General features: G+C 46.3%; 4 protein-coding genes and 1 non-coding gene across 5 annotated transcripts; 4 read left to right on the top strand and 1 right to left on the bottom strand.

The window, feature by feature from the left end:
• Positions 1 to 99: 99 nt before the first annotated feature.
• Positions 100 to 2,467, top strand: BDW43DRAFT_261751 (sn-1,2-diacylglycerol cholinephosphotransferase). Its single transcript, XM_032040347.1, has 6 exons — positions 100 to 390; positions 455 to 558; positions 626 to 751; positions 815 to 858; positions 912 to 989; positions 1,042 to 2,467. Exons 1-6 carry the CDS (start codon positions 363 to 365, stop codon positions 1,952 to 1,954), a joined length of 1,293 nt encoding a protein of 430 aa, XP_031905311.1. The 5' UTR covers positions 100 to 362; the 3' UTR covers positions 1,955 to 2,467.
• A 101-nt stretch (positions 2,468 to 2,568) lies between these two features.
• On the top strand, positions 2,569 to 2,642 carry BDW43DRAFT_t26. Its single transcript has one exon. It is a non-coding gene; the product is annotated as a tRNA-Ile (tRNA).
• Positions 2,643 to 3,026: 384 nt separating this feature from the next.
• BDW43DRAFT_296705 (putative choline transporter Hnm1) lies at positions 3,027 to 5,673 on the top strand (the record flags this gene model as incomplete). The annotated part of the gene is made up of 12 exons (XM_032044258.1): positions 3,027 to 3,039; positions 3,390 to 3,452; positions 3,511 to 3,591; positions 3,756 to 3,932; positions 3,988 to 4,180; positions 4,225 to 4,417; positions 4,545 to 4,572; positions 4,633 to 4,845; positions 4,903 to 4,960; positions 5,011 to 5,142; positions 5,229 to 5,413; positions 5,504 to 5,673. The coding sequence occupies 12 exons, from the start codon at positions 3,027 to 3,029 to the stop codon at positions 5,671 to 5,673; spliced, it is 1,506 nt and encodes a 501-aa protein (XP_031905310.1).
• A 259-nt stretch (positions 5,674 to 5,932) lies between these two features.
• Positions 5,933 to 7,277, bottom strand: BDW43DRAFT_117036 (uncharacterized protein). Its single transcript, XM_032038021.1, has 6 exons — positions 7,180 to 7,277; positions 6,648 to 7,085; positions 6,552 to 6,577; positions 6,387 to 6,481; positions 6,267 to 6,324; positions 5,933 to 6,198 (listed from the first exon to the last, which is right to left on the bottom strand). Exons 2-6 carry the CDS (start codon positions 7,041 to 7,043, stop codon positions 6,126 to 6,128), a joined length of 648 nt encoding a protein of 215 aa, XP_031905309.1. The 5' UTR covers positions 7,044 to 7,085; positions 7,180 to 7,277; the 3' UTR covers positions 5,933 to 6,125.
• A 1,539-nt stretch (positions 7,278 to 8,816) lies between these two features.
• BDW43DRAFT_117155 (uncharacterized protein) lies at positions 8,817 to 10,020 on the top strand. Its single transcript, XM_032038022.1, has 4 exons — positions 8,817 to 8,850; positions 8,921 to 9,081; positions 9,138 to 9,232; positions 9,304 to 10,020. The coding sequence occupies exons 2-4, from the start codon at positions 8,985 to 8,987 to the stop codon at positions 9,670 to 9,672; spliced, it is 561 nt and encodes a 186-aa protein (XP_031905308.1). The 5' UTR covers positions 8,817 to 8,850; positions 8,921 to 8,984; the 3' UTR covers positions 9,673 to 10,020.
• Positions 10,021 to 12,156: the final 2,136 nt, after the last annotated feature.

Below are 12,156 nucleotides of genomic sequence, written 5' to 3'. Positions count from 1 at the left end.
TTCTCATGTCGCGTTGTTGCGTCGAAAGCTGCGGAGCTCACAGACCAGCCCGCCCAGCCGCACGTGATTCCGATCCGCGGATGGAACGTCCGCCGATCCTCTTGCCCTCCCTTTTCGTTCCACTCTTTTTTCCTCAGGGGATTTTGAAAGATCATTATCCCTTCACTTGCCTTTTTCTACTGCGGTTCTTGCTTGTGCCTCTAATAGAGTGTCTCAATTGTTGGTTAAGGGTCATCCTTCGATTGTCACTGTATTCTCTGCTTGATAGTTTGCTTTCGCGCGATGAACTAAATTCAATCATACGATACATCTTTTTTGAAGTACCGGGAGTATACCACCCAATTGGCGGAATTTGAAACAAAATGAGTGTGGTTTTTAGGAAAATCCAAGGTTCGTTTCCCAATTGCTTTCTTGGGCAAGTAGTCTTTGGGCTAATGAACGATGCCGTACTTAGCGATCCAAGATTCGCTCTCCGATGATGCTTTAGCACCGCTTAAGAGCTACAAGTATCAGAGTGTGGATAAGTCTTTTATCTCTAGATATGTCCTGAAGCACTACGTACGATATTCTCACCTTGTGGCATTCGTTGCGTGACCTCCGTCTAACAAAGATCCTTGCACCTTAGTGGAATGCGTTCGTCGAACTTTTGCCCATGTGGCTGGCTCCTAACATGGTAACCCTTTTGGGTTTCATGTTCATTGTTGGCAATGTGATGCTCATAGTGATTCTTATGCCTGATCTTGTTGGACCTGTAAGAAAACCACCGGATATACTATTCGATTCGTCGCCGAGCACTAACGGTTTTCAATCCTAGGGCCCCTCCTGGCTATATTACAGTTTTGCCTTCGGCATGTGGATGTAAGCACTGATATTTGATGTCACATGGATTAGTCTCATCTGATATTCTAAAGGTACTCCACGCTGGATAACGTTGATGGAAAGCAAGCCCGGAGAACAGGGACCTCTAGTGGCCTTGGGGAATTGTTTGAGTGAGTGATTACCCCAGGAAGGCTGCGGGAGGCGAAAATTGACATTAGACAGTCACGGAATTGATTCCTTGAACTGCACTCTCGCTAGTTTACTAGAGACCGCAGCAATGGGGTTCGGCTCCACGAAACTCGGCGCCTGGACAGCTATTGTTCCCTGCCTCGCGATGTATTTCTCCACCTGGGAGACCTATCACACGCATACACTTTATCTCGGCTACTTCAATGGCCCTACCGAGGGCCTCCTCATTGCAATTACTTTGATAGTAGCATCAGGCATTTACGGTCCTGGAATATGGTCCCGGCCCATAGTCGAGTTCTTGAATTTCCCCCAGATCTTTGGAGATAATTCGGTGAGGGACCTTTGGATCCCACTTCTTCTCTCCTCCTTCTTTTTGGGTCATTTACCTGGTTGTGTCTACAACGTCGTTGCTTCTAGGAGGAAACAAAATCTTCCTATAGCACCAATCTTTAAGGAGTGGGTACCAATGATCGTCTTCACTGGATGCAACTTGGCTTGGCTTTTCTCTCCCTATTCGAGGATATTGGTCGATAACCATCTGGTTCTGTACTGTTGGGCCATCTCGTTCGTTTTTGGACGGATGACCACGAAGATTATTCTTGCACATTTGCTGAGACAGCCCTTTCCCCATTGGACAGTCCTGCAAACTCCTCTGGTCGGAGGTGCCATTCTAGTGAACTTGCCCTGGATTGGTTTCCCCGGAATTAGCGCATGGGTAGAGCTCCTGTATCTGCGAACCTATCTTTTCTTTGCCTTTGTCGCCTATATGCACTGGGCATTCTTGGTCATCAACCGAATCACGACATTCTTGGGCATCAATTGCTTGACGATCCGGCGCGACCGGTCAGCCGCAAGGGAGCAAGCCTATCGTGCCCTTGGAGAGGGAAATCCCGAGACTTCTGATGGTGGGGTTGATCCGAACAAGGGAGGCTACAAAAGTCATTAACATTCGTTTAGCATGACCTGGTTAAGTTAATTGTGGCTGACCAACTTTCTATTCCGCCACGACACTTCTTATCGGCTCGTTATCTGTTCGACAGTCAATCGTGACAGGAACCTCCTTCCCAACTCACTTAACTCGGCTACACGGTACCCCTGGTATTTTCGAGAAGCCCCATTTTCTTCCCACTTCCCGGGCTGCGCTGGTCTGGTTTGGTGTCGCTTGCCTTCTCAACTATATATACTTTCTGTAATTATGCTTCCAATGGCCTCTATAGATACGCCGCCGGGCGGACTTATGAACTTACGACTTCTGTGGATGGCTCACGCAAGATTGACTATGAAGACAGGTTATGGATACAAAGCTTCTGGTGATATATAGATAGCATAATGTTAATGCCATTAGATTTGTACCATGCATACTAGTTTTCCTCTTTGTGTCGGCTATAACCATGTTTTAAGAGGAGGGCTTATGTTCTGTGTCTCTTTAATGGAAGAGTGTTCTGTTATAACATCTTATGAACAGGTTCGGTGTCGGAATGTAAATGAATGAGGATCTGAGGTTTAATTTTTAAACCTAGGGTTATCTAATTCTGAAAGAGGACAATAATTCAACAAGCGGGTCCCATAACTCAGTTGGTTAGAGTGCTGAGCTAATAACTCAGAAGTCGAGAGTTCGAGCCTCCCTGGGACCAGCCTTTCTTTTTCTTTTTGCTTAGTTAGTTCTTTCCCCTTTCTTCTCCAATTAAGTACTTCCTCCGTAGTGTAAGCCCTAAATGTATTACCTCCACGGTGGAGCGAAGCTGCTCCTAAGGTGGGTGGGGCCATGAGGGGAGTTATTCCCCAATTAGATATCATCATCATCGGGCTGATATGCCACTCCCACATGACTGTCAGTGGTGTGTCCTTTGGATGTTAGTTCACCTTTACGTGTAGTAGTTGTTCCAATAAGAAATATTTAAGCAACTACTAGTAGTACTAGGAATGAGCATGAGCAGATACCTATACTGAGTTCGGGATGATATCTAAGTTCCATCAGGATTAGCGTTGCGTCCCCGAAGTGACCTTCCCTGCCCGTCATGAACAGTGACTGTTACACTGCTAACTACTTAGTTCACTTGTCTCCGGCAATCTGACCGGCAATTCCGGTGAAGCTAGAAGTTGCCCGACTAGTTAAGAGATAATCACCGATTCTTATTTGGTTTAACTATACTTCTAGTAGTGAAAGCTTCCTTACTTCCTTTATTTGTAATAACCTCATCACTGTGTTAATGATAGCACTTGGTGTTTTATTGACTCTGTTTCTCTTATACTTCTTATCTATAATATTTCCCTGTTATCTTGTGCTTCTTTTTAACGTGTTTGGCCAACAAATACAACCTCTGAACACAGAGCCATGGACAAGTCAACGGATAATTCTTCTCCTGGCGTGAAACCCCTAGATAGCAGAGACTCCGCAGTTATTCATGTTCAAAATGCAGATGAGCTGCGTTTAGCCCAGATGGGTATGTCAGTTTTTTTATATCACTGCGATACTAGAGATGCACACTTACAGTTCACCAGGTCATAAGCAGGAACTGAAGCGTCACTTCTCAGTCTGGAGCTTGATAGGGCTTGCTGCCAATTGCACTATATCTTGGACTGGTATATTAGTCAAGGTCTCTGGTGATCTGTCAACCAATTCTGACATCGTTTCTTGGTAGGACTCGGCCTTGGCCTGATTACTTCCATCAATGCTGGCGGACCCGGTGCTCGTACGGTTTAATCCTTGCTAAAGTGAGACAAGATGAGGACACTGACCAATCCAGTCATTTACGGGTTTATCCTTGTGTTCATACTACAGTGCTTCTTGGGCACGTCGTTGGCAGAATTTGTCTCGGCATACCCAGTCGAAGGGGGGATGTACCACTGGATTGCAGCGATTGCCCCAAAGCGCTACAATAGTCTGCTGAGTTTTGCAACCGGCTGTTCTACTTGTTTTGGATGTGAGGCAATGGTACCACTGCCTATATGGACCAGAATCTGTGCTAACTCCTCCAGGGATATTCACGGCGGCTTCGACGAATCTAGTCTATGCCTCAAACCTCATGGCCCTGATTGCCCTCTACCACGATGATCTCAAGCTCCAACCCTGGATGACCTTTGTTGCATATCAGGTTTTGAACGTGTTGAGCTCTGCAGTGGTCATGTTTGGCAACCGTTTTATTCCAAGCATCAATAAGTTTGCCTGCAAGTCGCGCTAGGGCATCAATGATCAGGTGCATGCTAACAAGGAAGAACAGTGGTGTACCTTCAGATGGCATGGTTTACTATCATGGTCACAGTGGCCGCGACAGCTCCAACCCACAATGACAGCAGGTTTGTTTTCCGAACCTGGATGAACAATACGGGCTGGGAGAACAATGTCATCTGTTTTATCACAGGCTTGGTAAATCCGCTGTTCGCCCTTGGTGGCTTAGATGGGATTACAGTATGCATTGATTCCCTAGCACCAAAGAAGTTGCTAACTTAATATTAGCATATCACAGAGGAGATGCCGAATGTAAGTATATGCCTATGTCGTTCCAAGGGCCAGTACAGCTAATACTGCTTTTCAGCCTGGCCGAAATGCACCTTTAGCTCTAGGTATGCTTCTATCAACCCACCCAATTCGATGACATAAAACTTACCAATCTAATGCAATAGCATGTACACTGATCATTGCCTTCATTACTGGGCTATCTTACCTTCTAAGCCTCATGTTTTCCGTCCAAGACTGGTCCAGCCTGGCAGACAGTCCGACAGGCCTACCACTTGCAGAGATCTTCCGCCAAGCAACACAGAGCCGCGGGGGTGCTTTCGGACTGACATTCCTTCTATGGGTTGCTATCGGCCCCTGTATGATTGGGTCACAGCTAAGTATGCACCCTCTAAATTCGAATATACATGTCGTTTTAACCACACAATCCTTTGCAGGCACTGGACGAATGCTTTGGGCTTTTTCTCGTGATGAGGGCCTTCCATTCTCCAAAATGTGAGCAACATAACAACAATGTTATTTGATCTTGATACTAAGTCTTTCAGCTTGGCCCGGGTGGACCCTCGATTTGGTGTCCCACTGTATGCCCAGACGTGTGTAGCAGTGATCGTGGCCCTCCTAGGTTGTATATATCTGGGATCCACCACCGCTTTCAACTCCATGCTTAGCTCTGCAACGTATGCTAGAAGAATCTTTCCTCTGTGCCTTCCTTCGCCGCTCCATTGAGAAAGGAAAAAGGATATGTAGACTAACAGATACATAGGACGATCAATAATCTCGCATATCTCGTCCCCATCTTCACGAACGTGGTACTGAACCGTAGTACAATGCATCACGGGCCTTTCACCCTACCACATGTTGCTGGCATGACTGTCAACATCATTACCGTTGCTTGGCTGGTCTTTGCTATTGTCTTCTTTTGTTTCCCGTTCTATATGCCCGTCACTGGTACGTTGGTCCTACAAATCATTTCTTTCTGCTTATGTCACTATATATAACATCTGATATTTGGCATGGAGAACATTAACAACCCTATAGCCACGAACATGAACTATACCTGCGTCTGCGTTGGGGGGTTCATCATTATCGAGCTCGTGTGGTGGATGATCGCTGGCAAACGGTACACGAAGGCAATGCAGAAGGCGAGGGAGGAAGAAAATAATGTGTCTCGGGCCATAATGGTTACGGCTGACGACGGGAAGAACTAAGAGGTGGTAATGTCAATGCTTGTGCAAAATTCTTTCCGGCGGGGGTTTTCTCGGTCTCAGTCTAGAAGTTTAGGCTTTGTATTACTTTTCTTCTTTCTTTCTTTCTTTCTTTCTCTCTTCTTTCTTTCTTTCTTTCTTCTTTCTTTGCTCTCCTGCTTTGCTCTTGATGAGCTTATGAAAGCGGAATGATCAAGGTGATGGAATCGGGCCACAGGGACTGACCACATGATAAGTCGTCTACAGCAAACTAATGAAACAAAAGCGATGTTGCTTTATGTACACGCAATGATCGAAGTATATAGTTTCGGTATAGGTAGTAGGGATGACATCTAGTCATGCCAAAGCACAGGTTAAATCGCTTTCTTAGAGCTCCAGTTACTCCAGTGCAATGTATGGATGGGCGTAACATCGTGATTATGTTGGTATATAGGCAGTTCAGTCGGCATATGGAATTAACACATCCTTCCAAATAGGAAGTCCTTCACGATCGGTGAACTAGAAAATTCAGGGTTGAGAAGAACACAACTGGTAAGAGCAGCGTGTCAGTCTCCGATATTAAAGCCCTAAAAGTCAAGAATATGCGACGAACTCACTTCAAGAAGTATTCCAGACCAACCCGTCGGGATTCGAGGAATGCTGGTCGGAATTTGACTAGTGCCGTCGGATCAGCAAACTGATGGTATATGTAGGTTAATGTGCGGACGAGAACATACAGAGAACGCTCTTCGGTGGTAAAGCTGGTAGCGCGCTCTTCGCATGTGGGAATGAAGACTCGAGCTTTTGTCTCAGGTCGTCGAATTCGGAGTACCTAGATCATGACCAATATTAGCCGCGGAGCTTGACATGCCAAATTTGGTTTTTGTGTCTGATGCACATACCTCATTCGAACGGTGATGGGACCACCCTGCGATCAGTGTTAGGCAACAAAAGATTGGGATGAAACCCAGGTCAAACAAGGAAATGGCAATGCACACCTCAAGGGTTTGTATCGTACAACTCCACACCACATATGCACCTATACCGGATTTCCCCTGGACGACAACATGATCGTCTACAGATACACTCCTGGCCCATAGCCCACGGCTCGTCTCCGAATCTGGATCCTCCGTATGATCTTCTAGGGTGATGGCAGGCTGGTCGAGGGAGATTTGGGATGCACGGGATGCATTGCGGTGGTGACTCCAATACGGCGGAACTATGCCGGAGACCGGGCGATCTTTGAGGGCAGCATTGCGAGGTTGGGGGAAGACGGTGCCATTGCTGACGCTGATACCGTTTGAAAGTGAGGTCGTCACGGGAGCATCAGGGTTGGGTGTTGTCGAGGGGGGTAGCGGTGGCACTAGGCTTGTCTCCTCATTCGCTCGCTCCATCCATTTAGATATCCGGTAAGACGGACAATGAATAAAACGACCCTAGCGAACGGTTCTAAATATAAGTCGGAATGCAACCTCGCGGCCGGTGGCGGGGGAGCAAATAAAAGCAAGGATGCCGCCTGATATCACTAACGTGGCTCTACTACAACCCTAGGGAAGTTTGCTGGTGCTGCGGAGGCCTGTGTGTTTCAATGCAATGGTCGGAGTTTCGTAGCGTGCGGGGAATGCAAGAGGCAAATGGTAAAAGGTCACTGATAAGGTATGAGGTTTCAGATAGCCGATACCCTGCTTCCTTTTTTTTTCTTTTCTCTTTTCTCTTTTCTCCCTCGTTGAAAGAAAACGTAACGTTCAATATTCAATAAATTCTCAAAAATGGGCCCATTTATGGGGTTGGAAGTAATTGTTCCGCAAGTTGTTCTCATTGAGTTATCGGTTCGGAGGTCACGAGACTGTCCCGATTCCCCACTTGTATTTTCTTTTGGCAAAGTCATGTGGCGGACCTGCCAAAAGGGGTATTTAGCTTCAGACCTCCTGTCGTACAGGGATGGATCACTCCTGTTTCTTTATGTGCAGTGCATACATTTATGTATTACTATCCAGTCTTAGATGCATCCCTGTATGGCCGGATAATCCAAATATTATCGATATTTATGCAGAAGGATTGCTTTCTTTCACCCGATCTACATATGAGTGGATTTCCATGATGTTCATGTCTCATGATATATGAATTGTAATATATATTTGCCCCCCCGGTCGCATCATTCCATCTTTCCCAACGTTCCCTTCTGCTTCTACACTAACAAAGTTACTAGACCCTTAGGGGCAGTGACAGTGTGAACTATGTCCCTAGGGTCACACTAAAGGAAAGCCAAGCATCGAATGGCCCAATCGATTCGTTCAAACCTCGGGTAATCAACAACTGAAAGTGAGACATTTCGACTCCCAATCCAAAAAATTCCTCAAGACCACTCGGTACTTGCAACGTAGGCGTACTCCGTAAGTAACGGCCCCGGCGTTTTCCAGGCCGTTCCAATATGTGAGTTGTTTCTTCCGGTGTCTCGGGGAGGCAAGACAAGACCCTCGCAGAGTTCAAGACAATTCGATTCACTTCCAAAGATAGCAGCCTATCAACGGGGTGGAGAACCGTCATGGACAGTTATGCAACTAGGGTCTGTCTGCATTACTTCTAGAAACATTACCTACCAAAGTACCCTCCCTACTACCCTAGTACCGACCCTAGTACCGTACCGTATACGGCACAGTCGGAAAGCTGCCCCGGATCGACAGTGATAGATGTTTTCTTCCCTCCCCAAAGGAAGAAGAAAAAGTCATAATTTCTCCTTTTGGGACGCAATTAATTCGCTCAGTAGCTTTCTGCAGGGACCCTTTTTAGCAGTAATGACAGGGTCAATTTCCCTCGAGAACGTTCAAGCGATCTCGATGAAAAACATGGGAAACCGATGGACCTAGATTGCTGAGCAACATTACAAGAAGCTCTTGACCTAGGCAGCCGGACAAAGCTTTGAGGGACTGATAGCGCCGCCACCCCAACCTCGTTTCGGTTGGCAGGAAACTTAGTGCGTGGAGTACAAAGGTGGTGGTACAGTCGTACATATATGGGGCCATTGAAACATTCACCTTTCCTTTCTTTTTTACCTCTCTCCCCCCCATTCTCCTACCTTCCTTTGCCTTGTTCTCTGACTTCCTCGTCCCTCCTATATCTGATTTGAAGATCTTAATACGGACACTATCTATCACTCAGTTCCTCAGTCGTGGGTGATCTCGAATCTTCTTCTCCTTATTGGTATGTCCTGTCCGATTGCTATCTACCCTTGTGCAAACTGGCCTAGAATCTAATGGTTGTATCATGAAAGATCCAGGGTAGCTTTGTCTACAATAGTCATTCGTTGAGCTTCATCAACTTACGAACAATTCACAATGGTTCTCATCAGTTCCTTGGCTGTGATTGCCACTGTAGCCAGTCTCGCTACGAGTCAGAGTGTCGACCCAAATAGCGTTCCGAAATCAACGAGAGGTTTGTCCATGGATTGGTATTGTCTGTATGAGCCTTTCTGACTTGACTCTTTTTAGAGTATTGGTGCCAATCGCAGACCTCAGCTTGTCCTCTCATCTGTCTGCAACTTCCAGGGGCCTCGGGGCAGCCCAAGGATAACACTTGCGACTATGTGAGTAATTAAATAAACTCCATCACGACCTAAAGAGACTTTCTAACGTGCTTTACCCCGCTATGAAACAGAAATCCCTCACTTACTCCTGCATTTGCAGCAACAATTTGACCCCTAACGCATCTGAGTACTCTCAGACAATCCCCTACTTTATGTGCACTGAGCAAAACAACCAATGCGTCAAGAACTGCGATGGCGACTCGACATGCCAGTCTGATTGCCGTTCGAAAAACCCTTGTGGCGCTCAGGACCCCAAGCGTGTCAACACTACCACTTCTGCAACTACCCAAACCGCTCAAGCGACTACTTCTTTGCCCCCTTTCACGGGCGTCCCAGATAAGAATGGGGTAGCCTCGGGGCCATCGACCAATCTTTACCACATCTACGGTCTGACCGTCGTTATGGCTGGTTTCTTCGCCGGCTTTGCAACTTTGCTGTGAGGGTGGCACGTTTGTAGGGTTACTGGGCGTTTCCCGAGTCAGTGGTTCTTGGGTAAACCGCGTAGCCAAATTGTTCGGTATCGATGGCATGTTTTACCTCCTGTCATAGCGTGCGCTAGCTCTGCATGATTGTCACTTCAGCGTGCCATGAAGGATTCATTTTCATTTTTTATGAGCGTTTTTGGTGCATGTATGTCTTGATGATATTTTTCTATGTAATAATCATAATCATAAAATTTTGAATCTTGAAAAAAACTGAAAAGACAAGGGATCATTTCATCAGACATGAATATACTGGCAAACTAGTAATGGAGAAAGTTGCTGTAGGAGCAATGACTACTATATGCTGAGTACTATACGTTCCTGACACACTGACCTGGCATAAGGCACACTAGTATGGAAATGTCATTCAGTTGTGAGTAGTAACTAGTTCTAGATCCTTATATAAGCTAGGGATATCAATTCCACAGAAGCTTCGCAATGAATTCACTCTGTACGGGTAATTATTCAAATTCACATGGAGAGACAATTGAATAAACTGTGTGAGGCTTCACAGAGTAATGATACCAGACTTCTCTTGTATGGAACAAATGGCCTACTGGTGATCAGACTGGCTGGGACTTACCTGGTTCTAGTAGTAAAGTACCTAACCTACTAGGTACTCACTGGGCAGGAACCTGTACTTTCCTATTTGGTCATTCCGTTTGTACTTCACTCACTTGATACTCTCTGTTTTCTCTTACTCTCCACAGCGGCCCTCTTGCTTGGACTGCGCTGTTTTTGTCTCGGTACTCCCTCTTTACTCCTTGGTCGCTCACATTTTCCATAGCTTTCGTATTTCTCCTGAGCATTTAGACCTTCATCTACTTCGCGACTGTACTAAATGGTGTTGAGAGCCATCTGACTTGAAAAACTCAGTACCATGGTCCGCGAGGCGAGGGTAAGGCTGTCGCCCTTCTCACCATATAAGACAAAGTCACCCTAGGCTGAAAAAGTGAACATAGGAATACCGGCGCTGTCATGTTTGCTGGGAGCGCGGGCACATTGCGGTAGACTGTCCGGTCCGTCAAGCCTTACTCCATCTGGTATGTAAAGCACAGAATCCTAGATGATGATACAGGATCTCATGCTTAACAGGCGAATATGGCAAGTGAGCTGAACGACCGTATACGTCGAACTGTACCGGTTCGAGTATATCGAGTTGAACCCTCTCGCCGTCGCTATCGCCCTCCCCGCAGAAGGCATGGCCGAGATGTTCCAGAGCGTAACCTTGACAGGCGCCATGTAGTATGTATCCGCATAAGGTGTCAATCTATGAAATACCAGTCCCTGCTAACTCTCTACTGGTAGGGACGACATAATGTTCGCCCCCGCCGGGCACCCGTGAACCGAGAGCCTGACCGTGAAGACCGTCGTCACTATCGTCGTGATTCCCATGATCCTCATTGTGCTACTCCGCCTGTGGAGGAGAGGGACAATATGCGCCTTACTCTCACTGGGCAGGCTCAGTTGCAGACAAGTGTAGCGCATGACAGGTAGACCTAGGTATGTGCTTTTTAGTAGGCAGGTAACTAACAAAGCATTAGGGATAATCACGGGGTTAGGTTCGATACTTCTATTACAGCCCCGAGGTGAGAGTATCCCTTCATAAAGGATTACAAACGAATTAATAGTATATAACTAGCTCCTTTACCGGAACAGTGTTCTCTCCCGATACCAAGACGGAGTCAGATCCAGGAGATCTAAACGAACATTTGGCTGATTCTGCCTTAGATTACGTTCAGACGAACCAGTGAGTAGCTTTCGATAATCCCAGCCTCTGGAACACTCCACTAATGACTCAGGTTTGTGGATGTTCAAACTACCGATAGGTAAAGTGCTATCATTACCTTGAATTTGCTGGGTTTAACACGTTGTGATTAGCGATACTCTTGCTGCTTCTACTGAGAATGGGTAAGAGTCCTGAACCAGTTGCCATAGCTGTTATGTTGACAATGATACTCAAAGCAATCCCTCGGAAGCTCTTGATAATCTTCGAAGCCTGAGGTTCAACCTCTCTGGTGATATGGGGATTATTGGAGAATCAGAAGCTATTATAGACGAGTATTGCAGTGAGATATTCACAATTGTCTGAATGCAGGAGGACTAATCAGACATGCCTATACCTGACGAGATATATTAGGCCCAATGCCAAAGTCCAACGTCCTCGCGACTCTGGGTGTCTAGGCGCTCTCGCTCGAACTGAGCGAAAGTGTGTCTCTTGCCTCAAGACGAAAGTCCTAGCTGTTGACTGGCTCTGCTGGCTTCTAGATTTATTACCGAGTAACTCATTACCTACACTGAAGTCACACTTCGAACAAGGAAAGGGAAAGAGAAAAACGAGATGTCTGTGAATCTGGTCATCTACCGAGTAGTTAGGTTTCTGGGTCTTCATTTTTCTCCGCAATGATCGAGTACTGGCTTTGTCGTTACAAGTAGCCTCGA

The sequence above is a fragment of the Aspergillus alliaceus genome, assembly GCF_009176365.1.
Source record: "Aspergillus alliaceus strain CBS 536.65 unplaced genomic scaffold BDW43scaffold_3, whole genome shotgun sequence".
Lineage (NCBI taxonomy): Eukaryota > Fungi > Ascomycota > Eurotiomycetes > Eurotiales > Aspergillaceae > Aspergillus > Aspergillus alliaceus.
Note: the sequence above shows the minus strand (reverse complement) of the source record. Positions and strands in the feature narration are given on the sequence as shown.